The sequence below is a fragment of the Hippocampus bargibanti genome, linkage group LG12 (assembly GCF_051943395.1).
Source record: "Hippocampus bargibanti isolate YZ-2025 linkage group LG12, ASM5194339v1, whole genome shotgun sequence".
NCBI lineage: Eukaryota > Metazoa > Chordata > Actinopteri > Syngnathiformes > Syngnathidae > Hippocampus > Hippocampus bargibanti.
Window position 1 is genome coordinate 23,988,446 of NC_142745.1, and position 18,730 is coordinate 24,007,175.

At 42.9% G+C, this 18,730-nt stretch overlaps 1 protein-coding gene across 5 annotated transcripts in view; it reads left to right on the forward strand.

The window, feature by feature from the left end:
• Positions 1 to 496: 496 nt before the first annotated feature.
• LOC148890942 (vesicle transport protein GOT1A-like) overlaps positions 497 to 18,730 on the forward strand; it is a 30,847-nt gene continuing 12,613 nt past the window's right edge. For 2 of the 5 annotated variants that reach the window (XM_089010478.1, XM_089010477.1), the window contains exons 1-4: positions 505 to 847; positions 17,383 to 17,474; positions 17,588 to 17,766; positions 18,358 to 18,421. In XM_089010478.1, the coding sequence (XP_088866604.1) occupies positions 823 to 847; positions 17,383 to 17,474; positions 17,588 to 17,766; positions 18,358 to 18,421 (360 nt within the window). In that variant the 5' untranslated portion in view covers positions 505 to 822. Of the gene's footprint in view, positions 848 to 17,382; positions 17,475 to 17,587; positions 17,767 to 18,357; positions 18,422 to 18,532; positions 18,725 to 18,730 lie in introns of those variants that run through there. The other 3 variants (XM_089010474.1, XM_089010476.1, XM_089010475.1) reach the window with 3 other exon arrangements.

The window sequence follows — 18,730 nt, forward strand, 5'->3', positions numbered from 1 at the left end:
GACGCCTATTGAGCGATGATTACAAAATGTTCTTACTTTGTCATTAATAAATAAAGCATTACCAAACTCAGTTTTGCTCCCGATCTGTTTTTTAAATACGCCTGTATGTTGTGGTAAGGCGGACGCCCGTATGGCAGTAGAGGATATGTATATAAAACTTGCGTCCTTTCATCCGGTGCGCCCAATGTGTGTGTTAAATACAGAAATGGCACACATAAATGAGACTGCGCCTTTTCACACGGTGCGCTCTTTTGTTTTATTTATATATATATATATATATATATATATTACGACCAGCTCAAGTGGCAGTATCGACCCTATATATATATATATATATATATATATATATATATATATATATATATATATATTTATATATATATATTTATATATATATATTTATATATATAGGGTCGATACTGCCACTTGAGCTGGTCATAAGTCGGATATTAAGTATATAATTCACATTAGGCTGTGATTTAGATACTTTTAGGCCAGCAGAGAAGGCCTAGCAGTCCCTGACAGCCCACCACTGCTTAAAATGTTAGCCTTGCTATCTGATGTTGCCTACCTCAGAGTGGCTGTTAAATTTGAAACATATGTAAAGAATTCCAAAAGTGTAGCAATAAACTGTTTCAATTCAGGTTTTATCATGACATCATGATAGTGGAGGGAGACACTGTGTGGTTCTAGTTAATGGTTACCTGACGGACGCTACATGACACAATCAGCACTCAAAGGTCGAACGAGAAAAAGAAAGCACTTTGTCATTCAAAAGCAAAGCCGGTTGATATTAGAACAGACACAATATCAAGGATTAAAATGGTGGCCATTACCGAGTTCCAGAGTAAGTCTTCCCATAGTTTTTTTTCCCCCCACTTTTAAAATGACGCATTCTCAATTCCATGAGATCAAAACAGGCAGATTTCATTGCTTTGATTCTAAATACAAATACAAACCGACATGTGACTTGAATGAGTTGATATGAATAAACAAATACAGTAAAGTCTCGTTATATCGATATCGTTTATATTGATAATACTGCTCATTACGACACTATTTTCATTTCCCGTGCACATTTCTAGTCTTTTTATGTATAATTAGTTCCGTTTAGTACGATTCGTGGTTTTTACGATAATCCGGTTACTACGCTGCTCTTTTTCATCTCCCGCCAGCCATTTTGCTATGTTTATATCGATACACGCCATCGGTCGCGCCACCGGTCGCGCCATCGGTCGCGCCATCGGTCACGCCTTCGGTCGCGCCATTGGTCGCGCCATTGGTCGACTTGGTCACGTGACTTGGTTATGTGAGTTTGTTCGTTACCAGCTCCCGTGTAGCAGAGCCATTTCCATTTTCAGACGCTAGCTCGTGTGTAGCAGACGAGATTGAAGTGTTTGTGGTAATAATGGGAAGCAGAAGAAGATTGATGACTTTTTTTAATTGCATACATAATACAGTAAGATGTAAGCGTTGCAGGTTCCCTGTTGCGTTATGTACATGCCCACAGTACTGTATATGAATGCAATCGTTTTTTGCAACAATTTTACTTGTTTTGTCTGCTGAAGCGTGATGATTTTGAAAATTACCGTACATTCCATACTGTGTATTAAAGGACAACCGATGTCACTTTTTATTCAAATGCAAAACACCAATAAAAATGACTTCACGCCAAGACGTCTTGCATTGCTTGTGAATCCAAACAATGGCTTCAGATTCGGATAATATGCTTTCTTGTTACACATCCAGTTATGAATATGATTCAAATAGTTCTGTAGAGGAAAGCATACATGTTTGCAATCGATTAAAGAATTATATGTGCCATTTTGAGGCAACATTGGGGGAACATCTCTCACCCAAAAAAAAAGAGGCACAAAATGGCGAGCTCATGGCCAGCTCCGTTTCTTATACGGTGCTTTGATGCCCTCTTTTGGCGGCTTTTGTTAATGCAGTTCGGCGCAGGACGGATATATCGACAGTACAGTTATATCAGGGGTCGGCAACCCAAAATGTTGAAAGAGCCATATTGGACCAAAAAAACAAAAAACAAATATGTCTGGAGCCTCAAAAAATTAAACGCCTTATACAAGCCTTATAATAAAGGCAACACATGCTGTATGTATCTATATTAGCTATATTAGCCTACTATCAAAAGTTGGCTACAAATACATAATGAGCCTTCATGATTAAATGTTTATTTTCCCTGCAGCGCATCCTATAGAGAATGACACACCACGTGACTACTCTGATGTACGATGCCACCTCGAGTTTAACTTCATTACAGTATTAATGAATTATGTTTCATTGCTTTGATGAAATTAAAGAAATGCAATAAAGAAATCGGATTTTTGATGTCATTTTTATTTTGACAACAAAATGGAACGTGCATAACATGCCCCTTATCTGGTCAACAAACAGAGTGCAATAAAATGCAGCCTGCATTTATAAAAATAAAACAGCAGCCTTTTGAAAAGGTAAAGTATATAAAATCAAATTAACACAGTTTAAGTTTGATTTCTGTGCAAATGCCAAGCAAGTCAGTGCAAGGGTAAAACGCAGCAGCATCCTCTTCTCTTTTGTCTTTCCACATTACTCTTTTTGTTATTTGACAACTTTTCGCTACAGAGCAAACATTCAGGCAATCCTTCCACGTTGGCAATGAATGCAAATGATTCGGTCCAAGAATCGTTGAATCCTCTGTTCTCCTCAGTTATTTTTCTCTTTTTCCCTTTGGGATCCATGGCCCATCACACAGCCGCCGGTTTGTTTACAACAGCCACCTGCCTGGCATCCCGCCCTGCTGATAGAAACGTGTTTCGCAGGCTATGACGCAAATCGTTGACAGAAATGTTGAAATGTAATATTTATTCTACACATTTTTACAGCATTGGACAACGTTTAGAATGTTTGTGTATTCCATTTTCAAACATTTTTGAAAAAGCTCCAGGGAGCCACTAGGGAGCAATAAAGAGCTGCATGCAGCTCTAGAGCCGCGGGTTGCCGACCCCCGGGTTATATCGACATTTTTCTAACTCCCGAGAATATCGATATAACGAGACTTTACTGTAGTTAAAGAGTTTGATGGTTCTCTTTATTTGTAAGTAGGTTCGTTGTCAGATCTCCCAGGCAGGTGACGCGCAGAGCTTGATCGTGGCGTGGAGTTGAGCAAGTCGTGCCGTGATGTCCGTCCGACGCCCGGCGTGAGTCTGAGCTGATTCTGCCCCGTGGTTCGCCCGATCTCTCTGTCCCGCGACAGCTCCTTTTATACAATTTGCAAGCGTGTGCTATGCGTCAGGGTGATACGCACATCAAGGAGATCAAGGAATTGAAAGACTGAAAGTGTTGAAAAGCGCACTTCAAAATCATACACGCGTGTGTCGCAACAGGGCTCCCCTCCTGGATCCGAAGTCGGTGAAAACGATGAAGGAAAAAGAAATAAAAACAAAAGTCACTCAGCGACATGATGAGGCCAGGCAAGATGACGGTCACCGGGCATGGCAGGCGTCGTTGGGGTGGTTGCCGAGGAAGTTTCATGGTGCCTGAAGTCGTTGTACGGGAGCACGGCAAAGAGTGCTCTACGACTGCCAGTTTGAGTCGATCGATGGAAACTTTCCTCGCGGCCGTCGAGTCGATGCCGGAAGGTCTTTGTCCGATTAAAACTTCGTTTGTCTTTCCTGGTTCGCGCATTGTCTGGAGTTCACTTGATAAAAATATCAGCAAGTACAATAGATGGTGGACAAACATCTACTTTATTCTAATGAGGCAGAGAAAGCACTTCTCGTCTCGGTGGGACGAAGACATGAGCACAAGAGCACAAAGAACAAAGAGAAAAGCAAGAGAGAGAGCTCCCGCTCTGACAAGTTTTTAAACATACAGAGTGGCGATCTGTTGTCCAATCAGTTGCGAACAAGTCGACCTTTCCCGTCCAATCGGTTACGAGCAACTCAGTGTTGGGCGGGTCTTAGATTGAAGTTGGAGCCGCTGCTTTTTCCTTCCACGGCTATTGTACTAATAAGACTGATAGTTTTATTTAACTAAATTAGACTGAAATTAAACGTGCACAATTCATAATATATACTAAGCTAAACATGAAAAAACATATGTTTACTTAATCTAAACATGAAATAACGTAATATGTTTACTAATGTGCATAAACACTCTATCATTCCCTCCTGTTGTACATTTAAACATCAGTTCATACATTTCCAAAAGATTTCATGCATGCACGTCATACTAATTGCACAGGGAACCATTCTAATCTCATCTATCCAACGTCTAATATTATTTAACTTACCATGGAGAAGGCGAAAAACCTCTATCACAATTTTGCTGCTGTGATATATAACCTCTCCATTTTTGAGGGTTTTTAATGAGGAAAACTCCTTCTCGGCTCTCCGTTTTCTTTTTTTGCTTTTGTTCTTTGGAGCAACCACTCTCTGGCCATGGTGTACTATCCCTAGCTACAACACTGGGTCCCCTTCACGCATTTGTTGATACAAAACCTTTGCGTAATTCACCTGAGAATTAGTTATCATATTCATTAGCATTGTTCTTAAGCATGGAATAATACAACCAATGACTAAGAAAATAAGTACAATCACAATTGCGAATGGGATAAACAGTCTGAGCAAAGTCTTATACCAAGAGCCCCCAAAGAGCCCGTCAAAGATCCACGGTTGATCAGGCCGGTGATCTCTGGCCATGGCATCTCTGAGATCCCTGACAACAGACAGAGCATCAGTCATGTTTATGGAATTCGCTTCTTCGGGTATGTACGTACAACAAGTATCACCCACCATAGCACAGACGCCCCCTTGTGGCGCGGTCAAAAGGTCCAAAACCATTCTATTTTGCAGCACCATTTGTCTAATTGCTGCAATTTCAGTGTTTTGCATTTCATCTACTTCCAAACTGGCGTTTACAAACACTTGAAACCTGTAGTCAATTGTTTCAATTCGTAGCATGTTTTTAGCTACTCCAATTTGTGGAAAAAGAGCTAACATTACCTTACTTCCCGTGCTATGGTGTTTGAATTGTTCTGGAACATCAGTTCCCCAGATCGAATCGTGGGGCTTAAACGACACTCTTCTTTTCACATGATGGTGTGCTGGACGACTGGTAATGATGAAAGTATTGTCAGTTACAGTAACAGGTGCGCACATACCGTAGGCTTTCGGGGGAATAAAAGAATATACTTTCCAACCACATAACCACCAAAGATGTGAAGATACAGGTAAAATGGTGACATTGGTGTTTAACGGTAGCACGTATAAACATCTATTCTCATCTATAAAACCTAGATTTTGACCTGTACCGTACATTGCAACGCATACTGGTAATCGCAATCCGCTCTCGGTCATAACCTGATTTTCAGTTTCCAAAATGGTATCCAAACTTGGAACAATCTCTCCTCTCGAAGCATTGCGAAGAACTGGAAAATGTTGATCAGGTTTATGCGAAGATATTAACATATACGCAGCTCGAGCCATTTTATCTCCAAATACCTTTGAATGCACTCTTTGTTGCGTTACAGAATGTGGCATAAAAGAACAAACAAAGCAATTACTTTTCCTATTTTGTTTAGCAATTAATGTAGCATAACGATACCACGTGTTTGATAACAACGGATTCCAGTCATGTTTTTCTCCTGCAAATGGTTGATATAATGCGTCCATGACATCTGAATTTTGGGCTTTTTTGTCAGGTGTTTCCATCCAGGCTGTCGGTTTGATGTGCGGTTTATTTTTGAACGGCGATGTCACGACTGGTGTTGTCAAAGATGACATCATGCATATAGTTACAGGAAAACCAGTGTGATGTTCACGAAAATCAGGACAGAGTCTCAAGTCCATGCATCCCGCAACCTTGTGGGTTACGATAACGAGTTGGATATCTGTCATTGTGCCAGTTCCAGTTCCTAACCAGTTCCCTTGAGTTATCTTTCTGACAATTCGTTTTGCTTCTTGGGCACAGCTATTTTGAACCCATTTTGTTTTGGGCTCAGAATGGACCACAACGGAGTCCCAACCAGTGGTCCAAGTCTTCCCTGACTTGATACGAGCGTACCAAGGACCATGAGGGTAATCACTTCCCGTTTGTCGTGCTTCGTTCCTGAGGATGTTAAGAGGAAATGAGATGATTCCTGCATCTTGTAGTGGCAAGCAGGCTACAGGATGTGCCATGCTAGGGCACTTTTCTGTCATCGTTGGTTGCAATGGTGGAGTCTGGCAGGAAGTATCACCCACCATAGCACAGACGCCCCCTTGTGGCGCGGTCAAAAGGTCCAAAACCATTCTATTTTGCAGCACCATTTGTCTAATTGCTGCAATTTCAGTGTTTTGCATTTCATCTACTTCCAAACTGGCGTTTACAAACACTTGAAACCTGTAGTCAATTGTTTCAATTCGTAGCATGTTTTTAGCTACTCCAATTTGTGGAAAAAGAGCTAACATTACCTTACTTCCCGTGCTATGGTGTTTGAATTGTTCTGGAACATCAGTTCCCCAGATCGAATCGTGGGGCTTAAACGACACTCTTCTTTTCACATGATGGTGTGCTGGACGACTGGTAATGATGAAAGTATTGTCAGTTACAGTAACAGGTGCGCACATACCGTAGGCTTTCGGGGGAATAAAAGAATATACTTTCCAACCACATAACCACCAAAGATGTGAAGATACAGGTAAAATGGTGACATTGGTGTTTAACGGTAGCACGTATAAACATCTATTCTCATCTATAAAACCTAGATTTTGACCTGTACCGTACATTGCAACGCATACTGGTAATCGCAATCCGCTCTCGGTCATAACCTGATTTTCAGTTTCCAAAATGGTATCCAAACTTGGAACAATCTCTCCTCTCGAAGCATTGCGAAGAACTGGAAAATGTTGATCAGGTTTATGCGAAGATATTAACATATACGCAGCTCGAGCCATTTTATCTCCAAATACCTTTGAATGCACTCTTTGTTGCGTTACAGAATGTGGCATAAAAGAACAAACAAAGCAATTACTTTTCCTATTTTGTTTAGCAATTAATGTAGCATAACGATACCACGTGTTTGATAACAACGGATTCCAGTCATGTTTTTCTCCTGCAAATGGTTGATATAATGCGTCCATGACATCTGAATTTTGGGCTTTTTTGTCAGGTGTTTCCATCCAGGCTGTCGGTTTGATGTGCGGTTTATTTTTGAACGGCGATGTCACGACTGGTGTTGTCAAAGATGACATCATGCATATAGTTACAGGAAAACCAGTGTGATGTTCACGAAAATCAGGACAGAGTCTCAAGTCCATGCATCCCGCAACCTTGTGGGTTACGATAACGAGTTGGATATCTGTCATTGTGCCAGTTCCAGTTCCTAACCAGTTCCCTTGAGTTATCTTTCTGACAATTCGTTTTGCTTCTTGGGCACAGCTATTTTGAACCCATTTTGTTTTGGGCTCAGAATGGACCACAACGGAGTCCCAACCAGTGGTCCAAGTCTTCCCTGACTTGATACGAGCGTACCAAGGACCATGAGGGTAATCACTTCCCGTTTGTCGTGCTTCGTTCCTGAGGATGTTAAGAGGAAATGAGATGATTCCTGCATCTTGTAGTGGCAAGCAGGCTACAGGATGTGCCATGCTAGGGCACTTTTCTGTCATCGTTGGTTGCAATGGTGGAGTCTGGCAGGCTGATGGAATGGGAGGCTTTACGTGCGTCATCTGGATTGCCTCCACTAATTCATACAGCAAGATGATGTGGACCAAACCCATGGCTATTGAGTGGTTTGGCTCCGTCTCTCTTCCACCTGCTCCGGATCTGGTTGGTGAATGATTTTGCAGTGGCTTTGATGCACCCAGGTGGACCTCTCGGCGATTTTGATGGCAGTTGGCGTGGTTATCAGCACGGTGAATGGCCCCTCCCACTTTGGCGCCGACCAGGATTTCCGTTTAATCGCTCTGATCAGCACGCGGTCTCCGGGGCGAAGCAGCTTCTGCTCCTGTGGATACAACAGGGCAGACTGCGGCAGTACACAGGCTGACTGAACCTCTTTTGTTGTAAACATTTCACACAACCATTTTGCCAACAAAGCGCCTGGATCTGAATTATTCTTTTAGAATAAAATGCAACTGGTCTCAGCTTTTGTCCATGCTTTTGTAACAGGACTGAAGTCATGTATTTGTCTTTGCAGTCAACTGTTTGAACAAAAGGTTTGTCATAGTCAGGTAAAGCTAAGACGCTAGTGTTTGCTATCAAATTTTTTAATTCTGTAAATGCTTTACTGCCCTCTTCGGTCCACTGAATAGAGTCTTTCAGTGCCATTTCGTCTTGGTATATAAGTGTCAATAATGGTTGGGTAACTTGTGCATAATGCGGAATCCAAGTTCTGCAATAATTGCACAGTCCCAAAAACGTCATCATCTGTTTTTTTCGTCTTAGGTCGAGGAACCTGCAAAATTGTCTGTTTTCTCTTAGTTGTCAACTCTCTTCCCTTTCTTGACAAAAGATGTCCTAAGAAAACTACTTCTTGTTGACAGAACTGCAATTTATCCAAAGAAGCTTTGTTACCTGTATTCGCTAAATATTGGAACAAAGCTATTGATACAGTCTTGTTCTCATCTTCAGTCGGTGAAGCAATTAAGATGTCGTCAACATACAAAAGAATCTGAGAAGATTCAGGATGTTTAAAATCAGCAATACACGAAGACATTTCCTGTGAAAAAATTGTAGGACTATCTGTAAACCCTTGTGGTAATCTTGTATATGTATATTTTTTCCCATTAAATGTAAATCCGAACCAATGACGTGAATTTTTGTGTAACGGAATGGAGAAAAAGGCATTGCTCAAATCAATCACTGTAAACCATTTTTTGTCAGGTTTTAAACTGTTCAATAATGTGTGCGGGTCTGGCACACACGGAGCACGTGATTGTATGGATTTATTTACCTGTCGTAAATCATGCACCATTCTCCAAACTCCAGATTCCACTTTTTTAACAGGAAATATCGGTGTATTACATTCACAAGTTGGGTCTTCAATCAAAATACCAGCTTTCACCATATCCCGTATTACAGGGGTGATGCCAATAATAGCGTCCTGTTTTAATGGATATTGTTTAAGTCTTGGTCGATAAGTCGTTTTAGGCAATACTTCAACTGGTTTCGCTGTTTTAAGTAAGCCCACATCAGTTTTTCCCGATGACCAAAGGGTGGCAGGGACGTCTGGAAAGTCCTCCGCCCCTAAAGTGGCCATCAGTCATAATTCTAGTGAATCGACCTTTACTGGGTCCCCCATAGCGTCAACTACGAAGGACTCCAGAAAATTCACTTTTTTGGGTTTATACCCTTCTTCTGTTGGTATTAAAGCTATTTGCAATTTTTGTAACAGGTCTCTCCCCAACAAATTTATAGGACACTCTCCACTCAAGACCATAGTGACCTTGTATGGACTTAGTCCCTCATCTAAAATTTTTATTGGTTTGGAAATCGGTAACAATGTCACTTTCCCATCTGCAGATACCACAGAAATTTGTTGTCGACTCGGAGTGACACCTGGAATGGTGTCTCTTAACACTGATCTGCATGCACCACTATCGCAAAGAAATTTGACATCCTTTTTCCCGATTTTTAGCCAATAATAAGGTTTTTCGTTTTCCGGTAAGGTTAAGGCAAACACATTAGTCAAATCCAAGATTTCAACTGGTTTTATTGATTCCCATTTCTCACTGTTGTGATTGTTGTCATCAGTGTTGAAATGGGGTTCCTCGCGTCAATCTGAATGTTTTGTTTTATGTCCTTCACCATATCGCGTATTATATGGTGGAGGTCTGTAAGATTTCCCATGTTTCCTTTTCGGTATAGGTTTCTTTTTGCAGTGGCGAGCCATATGCCCTACACTGCCACAACTGTAGCATCGATCATTGTGCGGCATCCGTCTCTTCATCCGATCCTGGTATAACACTTTCTCCATTATGTTACCCATGGTAGATGCCATCACATGTTCCATCGGCGAATCTGCACCATTTCCCCACTTTTTTCTCACCACTTCTTGGGCGTGTATTGCCCATTCCATGAGATCAACCAACCTTCCAGTCCGGTGTTGGACATAATGTTTGCGAATGAAATCTCCAATTTCCGGCGTCAAATTCTGCAAAAATGTTTGCTTGAATTGGTTGACATATATAGAATTCTCATCAGCAGATTCAGGAATACAGCAGTGGTTTCGAAAAACATTTTCCAAGCGTCCCCGAAAAATGTTAATATCTTCCCCACGTAACTGTCTACAATTCTGAATCAAGCCAAAGTTTGGTGTTTTCTTCCATAATGTTCGGATGTTTTCACAAACCAATCTTCGTTGGGTTGACGCTTCCTCGTACGTCATATTTGTTCCCATCGATGTTTTCCCAGTGAAGTCACCTTTCACCCGATTCCAATGGTGTCCCAAGCATCTCCTGAGAACCTTAAGTGTTTCTTGTCCATTCAACTGATAAGAAGCACATAATTCCTCAAAATTCTCAGTCCAACTTTCTGCATTTTCAACAACATTACCTAGTCCTTTACACGCCTCTGCAACATCACTGTCGCCCCATGGCCGATAAACCAAGATAGTTTGATCATGTATGCTTGAAGAATTAGGATTTGCTACCTGAATGAGTGGCAAAACGTCACAGTCGCTTCCATTATTCATTTCAATTCCATTCAACTCTTCAAACGGATACAATTGTCCAGAACAATTTGCTTTGCTCCTCGTACGCGAAGAGACACAATCAGCGGCAATCTGATTTGCCATCTCAGGTTGTAATCCTCGTATTCCTCCAGTAGGGGTCATAAGCGCTCCATTCTGCTGGTCTGCCCAACAGACATTTGGAGTCATCACCTGGGGGGCCCACCCAGGGGGGCCCACCCGCCCCACAGGGGTTGAACAAATGGCGTCCTCCCCCTTCTTCAGCTCTGTGGAGGAGGGGTAGAAGGAGTGGTATGAGGGGGGTCGTGGCGCCTTCTCGGGGCAGCCCCCCGCCTCTCCCCCTCGCCTCCCGTGGGGGAGCCCTGGGGATTGAAACAATGGCTGCTTTCCATTTTCCACCAACTTTTCATTGGGACATGCAACAGACGAAGCCACAGTTTCATCGTCAGAGCTCACTTTGGAAGACATTGCAACTATCGCTTTCTCCTCTTTTTTCATCCGTTTGGCTTCCATTTCTCTCTCTCTGATTTTTGCTTGCGCAATCCAAGCTTCGCAGGCAATTATCTCGGCACGTATCTTTCCAAGAGATTTTTTCATCGTGGATGCTTCCTGAAGTTTCAATCGAAACATGACTTCCGTCAAAGGCTGGAGTCGCAATGCACCAGAGAACGTACTACAGTCCATCCATTTCTTGCAATAAAGTTCGCTACCTGGGAACTTTTTGGACATAAACTCTACGTCCCTATGAATTGGGGTCTTTTTAGAAAAAATAGCACCCATTTTCACGATTGCAACAACAAATTCCTTCTTCAGCTATCACAAGAAAGGAAGCACACCTCGCGATGTTGATTCAAACCCAAGAACAAAGGGCGTGATTCGCGCCAATCCTCAGCCAGGATGCGCGTTCACGCACACACACAAGGAATGCTCTTACGCACACACGCACACACACACACACACACCAACGGCTCAAATGACTTCGCCCCCACCCTTTTTTCTCTCCGAGACAAAGAACTTTCTCTGTGCCACGATGCTAGCATAGACAAACCAAGTTAAGAATGTATTTTTGATCTTATTTCTTTCCTCTCGACTCAGTACAATAGCAGCTGCCCTAAAACACTTCCGCTCTTCAGAATAAAAGCGGTCCACCACACAAACTGAATCCCAGCTATCACCACCTTGTGAACAATATTCTTTCGCTGGAAAACTTCCGATTCACAATTCGGCGTGTGGATATTGCGTGCACCTTAATATGCACTCCTCCACCGGCACACGTATTCTCATTTGGCCACCTTGCCTAACGAAAATCGCTTCACACCGGTCCGTACGTGAGTCAAGTGGAAAAGAGACTCTCTGGCCAGGAGGTCTCACAATGCATTCAAACAATGGCTGCTAGCTAGCGCGCTACTTACTTAGTGAACTTTTGAATGCTGCCGTGTAGTCCTTCAGCCAGAACGCGAGGAGCACAACGCCACCAGAAAGTTGTGATTCTTTCCGTCTCTCGCGTGGAGGATTTTCGCAAACAGGCTTTAGTGAAGAACGAAAAAAAAAACTTCGTTTCTTCCGTAGGTCGTCCCAATCAAAGCGCAGATTTGACGCGCATCTCAATGCGGGTCTCCCGTCAAAAAATCATAAAACGGGTCAATCACCAGGAGCTTCTTTAGTTCCCGTCTCGCTTTGACTGGTCACCCAATGTGGTCCTCGAGCAAAGATTGATTTGACTTAGCACGGGTTTCTTGGCACCAATTAATGTCCGATTAAAACTTCGTTTGTCTTTCCTGGTTCGCGCATTGTCTGGAGTTCACTTGATAAAAATATCAGCAAGTACAATAGATGGTGGACAAACATCTACTTTATTCTAATGAGGCAGAGAAAGCACTTCTCGTCTCGGTGGGACGAAGACATGAGCACAAGAGCACAAAGAACAAAGAGAAAAGCAAGAGAGAGAGCTCCCGCTCTGACAAGTTTTTAAACATACAGAGTGGCGATCTGTTGTCCAATCAGTTGCGAACAAGTCGACCTTTCCCGTCCAATCGGTTACGAGCAACTCAGTGTTGGGCGGGTCTTAGATTGAAGTTGGAGCCGCTGCTTTTTCCTTCCACGGCTATTGTACTAATAAGACTGATAGTTTTATTTAACTAAATTAGACTGAAATTAAACGTGCACAATTCATAATATATACTAAGCTAAACATGAAAAAACATATGTTTACTTAATCTAAACATGAAATAACGTAATATGTTTACTAATGTGCATAAACACTCTATCAGTCTTCTCACCGTGAGTTGTTCGGCTGGGATCGGTCAAGTCGGAGAATCGATGAGGGATTGTGAGGACGAAGGTGCGTGGGGTTGGCCATGCTGCCGGGCACGGACAGGCGGGTCATCGGCGACGGTGGCGTTGATCGCGCTGCCATGGCGCTCTGCAGGACGCTGAGGAAGAACGCTGACGTCGGCCATGAAGCGTCTTCCCGAAGTCCGATCGTGGACATAAGCGATGTCCGACGATGTCCGATCGTGGACATATATGATGTCCGATCGTGGACATAAGCGATGTCCGACGATGTGCGATCGTGGACATATACGATGCAGCTAGTTGCAGAGTCGCCAGGCGAATTGGACGATGTCGGCCATCAGGGTGCGGCAGGTTTCACGGTGGGGTCGGGGCGCCCACGGGTGGTGGCGGCCCATCGGGAGCTCGGCTTGAGGGGTCTTGCTGTGAAGATGCCGGGTACACGGGCGGCTGGGAAATCTGGATCTTTCCATTTGGAGAGTTGATTGGGCTGAGGAGGAGGGAAAAAATCCTCCTGGCTGGCTCGCCAATAAAGAGTTTGATGGTTCTCTTTATTTGTAAGTAGGTTCGTTGTCAGATCTCCCAGGCAGGTGACGCGCAGAGCTTGATCGTGGCGTGGAGTTGAGCAAGTCGTGCCGTGATGTCCGTCCGACGCCCGGCGTGAGCCGGGCGTGAGTCTGAGCTGATTCTGCCCCGTGGTTCGCCCGATCTCTCTGTCCCGCGACAGCTCCTTTTATACAATTTGCAAGCGTGTGCTATGCGTCAGGGTGATACGCACATCAAGGAGATCAAGGAATTGAAAGACATGAAAGTGTTGAAAAGCGCACTTCAAAATCATACACGCGTGTGTCGCAACATAGTCACTAAGCATGTCCGCCTCTGTCAGGCGACTGTCATTTGCATGCAATTTGTTAATTTACATTTTGATTTTAGGCGAAATGGTTCAGTTTTTTGTAGTAACGTAACTGGCATGCCAGTTTTCAATGATTAAGTTCTATTATTTTTGTTACTGCAGTGAATATTGCACTGAAACATCAGCTGGTAAACATAATAATTATACGAAGAAGAATGTGAATGAAATCATAAACACATTTATGTCTGCCAGGAAAATCACAATTAGATACAGCGATATCTCATCTTACGAACTTAGTTGGTTCCCAGAAATGTGTGTGTAAGGCAAAAGGTTCGTCTTCCAAAAATGTATTTCCCATAAGAAACCATTAAAATGAGAATAATCCGTTCCCAGGTCCCCATAAAACATAATTTTCTACGAAATAAGCCTTAAAACTACACAAAATATACCTTATTTTATGTATAATAAATGTGCTATTGTATTGTAATGAAAGAAATAAACTGTACTGGATAATAAAGACGTTTTATTTACCTTTGTGATAGTCGTTGTCGATGGATGACAAACTTCTAAGTTGCCTCTTGACGAAGTTGCCGTGCTTTCTCGGTGATAATATTAATACCAATAATACAAATAATATTTTTACTACTACTACAACTACTACTACAACTACTACTACTACTACTACTACTACTACTACTACTAATAATAATAATAATAATAATAATAATAATAATAATAATAATAATAATCTTCTTTTCCTTTCGGCTTTTCCCTTCAAGGGGTCGCCACAGCAAATCAGTGTCCTCCATCTTTAGAGGTTTGATCCGCATGATTGTTTTGGCACAGCTTTTACGTCGGATGCCCTTCCTGACACAACCCTCTGTATTTATCCGGGCTTAGGACCGGCACAAGAAGACATATGTCCCTTTGTGGCTACAGAACAAGCAACTCGCTCATAAATAAATACATAAATAAACAAACATCCTCAGCCTCCCTGGAAAGGTCTATTCAGGGGTCCTAGAGGGGCGGGTCCGTCGGAAAGTCGAGCCTCAGATTGAGGAGGAACAGTGTTTTCGTCCCGGCCGCGGAACAGTGGACCAGCTCTACACCCTTAGCAGGGTCCTTGAGGGCGCATGGGAATTCTCCCAACCACTCTACATGTGTTTTGTGGACTTGGAGAAAGCGTTTGACCGTGTCCCTCGTGGAGTTCTGTGGAGGGTACTTCGGGAGTATGGGGTACAGGAGCGGCTGATACGGGCCGTTCGGTCCCTATATGACCGATGTCAGAGTCTGGTTCGCATTGCCGGCAGTAAGTCGGAATCGTTTCCAGTGAGGGTTGGGCTCCGCCAAGGCTGCCCTTTGTTACCAATTCTGTTCATAACCTTTATGGACAGAATTTCTAGGCGCAGCCGAAGCGTTAGAGGTTTCCGATTTGGTGGCCTCAGTATAACATCTCTGCTTTTTGCAGATGATGTTGTACTGTTGGGGCCTTCAAATGGAGCTCTCCAACTCTCGCTGGAGCGTTTCGCAGCCAAATGTGAAGCGGCTGGGATGAGAATCAGCACCTCCAAATCTGAGACAATGGTTCTCAGTCGGAAAAGGGTGGAGTGCCCTCTCCGGGTCGGGGAGGAGATTTTGCCTCAAGTGGAGGAGTTTAAGTATCTGGGTGTCTTGTTCACGAATGAGGGAGTAAGGGAGCGAGAGATCGACAGGCGGATCGGTGCGGCGTCTGCTGTGATGCGGACTTTGTACCGATCTGTCGTGGTGAAGAAGGAGCTGAGCCACAAAGCAAAGCTCTCAATCTACCGGTCGATCTACGTCCCAACCCTCATCTATGGTCATGAGCTATGGGTTGTGTCTGAAAGAACGAGATCCCGGATTCAAGCGGCCAAAATGAGCTTTCTCCATCGGGTGTCCGGGCTCTCCCTTAGAGATAAGGTGAGAAGCTCGGTCATCCGGGAGGGGCTCAAAGTCGAGCCGCTTCTCCTCCACATCGAGAGGAGCCAGATGATGTGGCTCGGGCATCTGATTAGGATGCCCCCGGGACGTCTCCCTCGTGAGGTGTTCCGGGCATGCCCCACTGGCAGGAGACCCCGGGGACGACCCAGAACACGCTGGAGAGACTATGTCTCCCAGCTGGCATGGGAACGCCTCAGGATCCGCCAGGACGAGCTAGAAGAAGTGGCTGGGGATAGGAAAGTCTGGGCTTCCCTACTGAAGCTGCTGCCCCCGCGACCCGACCCCGGATAAGCGGCAGAAGATGGATCGATGGATAAACAAACAAACAAACACCAGTACCTTAAAGGACAACCGACGCCTCCGGACAAGTTGTGTCCATAATTTGTAAAATCACTTCAAATGACTTCTACTGAGCGTATTTTACAAAGATTTCACGGCATATAGCTATATTTTACATTTTAAGACTCACGCTGAATATTCAGGAAGTCTTGTTTTTGAGTTGGTGACGATTCCTGAGGGGCCAGGACCTTCTGAAACTCGCATTTTGAAGAAGTTTTTGGACACTTTAAGTCATTTTTATTGGTGTTTTGCATTTGACTAAAAATATCAGCCTGCTTGTTTTGGGTATTTTAGATGTTATAAAACGTTTTTTCTGATGTCAGTTAGGAAACAAAAAAATTGTGTCGGTTGTCCTTTAAGAGAGAGAGACGACGAATGTAACCGAATAAGCATCTCACCAAACATGAAAAAATAAATACAAGAATAAATAGATAATGCATTTGTGGGGATTGAAAAGGTTACAGCCGCTCCCACACTTCCGCCCCCTTTATCCACCCACACGCCAACACCGTGGTCTCCCCTCGCAACCGGAGACTACTGCACACACGGAGAACAAAAAAAAGAGAGGAAACTGTACCTTCCCGAAGTTCCCCTCCTCCCCCCAAAACAAGAAGCATCCAGTGCTCTTACCTTGCAGACGGCGGCCGGCGCACCTAATAATAATAATAATAATAATAATAATAATAATAATACATTTAATTTCAATTCTTTTCAAAGCTCTCAAGGACACTTTACAGCCACAGACAAGCATAGATGCAATAATAAATAAAATACAATTATAAATAGAATCAAATAAATATTATTCAGTTATAAATATTAAAAAAAAAACCTCACTCACACTGTCCCCTGCTAGCTGCTTTTCATTAATACAAATCAACATAAGTTTTTCTTTTGTGTCCTCTTCGGCTAAACACTAACCTGTGGTGGGGTCTTTTTGGGTCCCATTAAAGCAAAACTACTGCACTCGATAGCAAACCACATCTGCACTCAAAGAAAATTAGTCCGCCAGTCACCGTGGCGCTTTGTGGTTTGGTGCGTCCGCCGAAAACTAGTTTGTCTGCCAAGATTATATTCTTGAGAATTTCAGGTACATAAGGCGAAATGTTCGTGAGCTAAAACGTTCGTAAACTGAGGTATCATTGTATTTTCAAACGAGCCCCCTCTATAATCAAGGAAAGAAATAAAAAGACAAACATGGCATATCTATGGCATAACTATGTATTTTATGCATAACTATGTACATTTCTCCACATTTGTCTTCCAGAAATTGGAATTGGTCTGGTGGGTTTTGGCTTCTTTTTTCTACTCTTTGGTGTGTTGCTGTACTTTGATTCTGTTTTGCTGGCCTTTGGGAATGTAAGTATTATTTCTTTCGATATTCCCTCATAAAACGGATCAATGCCATTTTTTTTAACTGAAGTGTCATATGAATCGCATTTTGGTGATTTTTTTATTTTTTTTCTCTGCAGATTTTGTTTTTGACAGGTTTAACATTCATCATCGGCTTCAGGAAGATATTTGACTTCTTCTTCCAAAGACATAAATTCCGAGGCTCCTTCTTCTTCCTGGGAGGTGTGTCGCTGGTGCTCTGCCGTTGGCCAATTATTGGGATGCTGGCGGAGTGTTACGGTTTCATCCTTTTGTTCAGGTCAGTTACGGATGTCAACAAATTCAGAAGAATAAAATACTGTACAAACAAAAATAAATAAATAAATAAATCTTTATTTATACAAACCCTACAACAACCACCGTAGCTAGAACAATGTGCGATCCAGGATGTTGAAATCACCACATCTAATATATCAAAATATCAGAATAAGAATCAGAATCAGAATCAGAAAACCTTTATTCATCCCACAATGGGGGAATTTGCAAAAATATAGAACAATTTCAAAGACAAAAAGGAATGTTTTTAGTTGAGCGTTATACAGGATGAAACGAGGTACTAAACTGTGGATAATCTGGACCCTTTCGCAACGGTCATCGGGCGAGAGGTACAGGGTACAGGGAACTTGTCTCCGACCAATCACGGAACACATGGAGAGAGAGAAAAAACATTCACACCCACATTAACACCAACATCTATCTATCTATCTATCTATCTATCTATCTATCTATCTATCTATCTATCTATCTATCTATCTATCTATCTATCTATCTATCTATCTATCTATCTATCTATCTAGCAATCTGTCTAGCTTGCAATGACAGACAGATTAATTAGACTTTCTCTCTGTAGGTCTTTTTTCCCAATGGCCCTGGGAAGTCTGCTGTCACTGGTAAACATTCCACTCCTGAATGATGTAAGAATGCTTACACTGTCCTCGGTTTCATAAACACACATATATATATATACTATATAAATGGGAGCACTCAGGGCAGTGACCCCCAAAATCGACGAGTGGTTTCAACAGATCCCGGGAACAACATCGAATATCTTGGTCCAGAAAAGCGCAGTGCTGGGAACAGCACGGATACTGCGCAGAACCCTCAAGCTTCCTGGCCTTTGGTAGAGGACCCGAGCTAAAAAAATGGGGGACAGACACCACCCATGGTGGGTGAGATGCGGATTATATATATACATATCTTCTTCTTTTCCTTTTGGCTTTTCC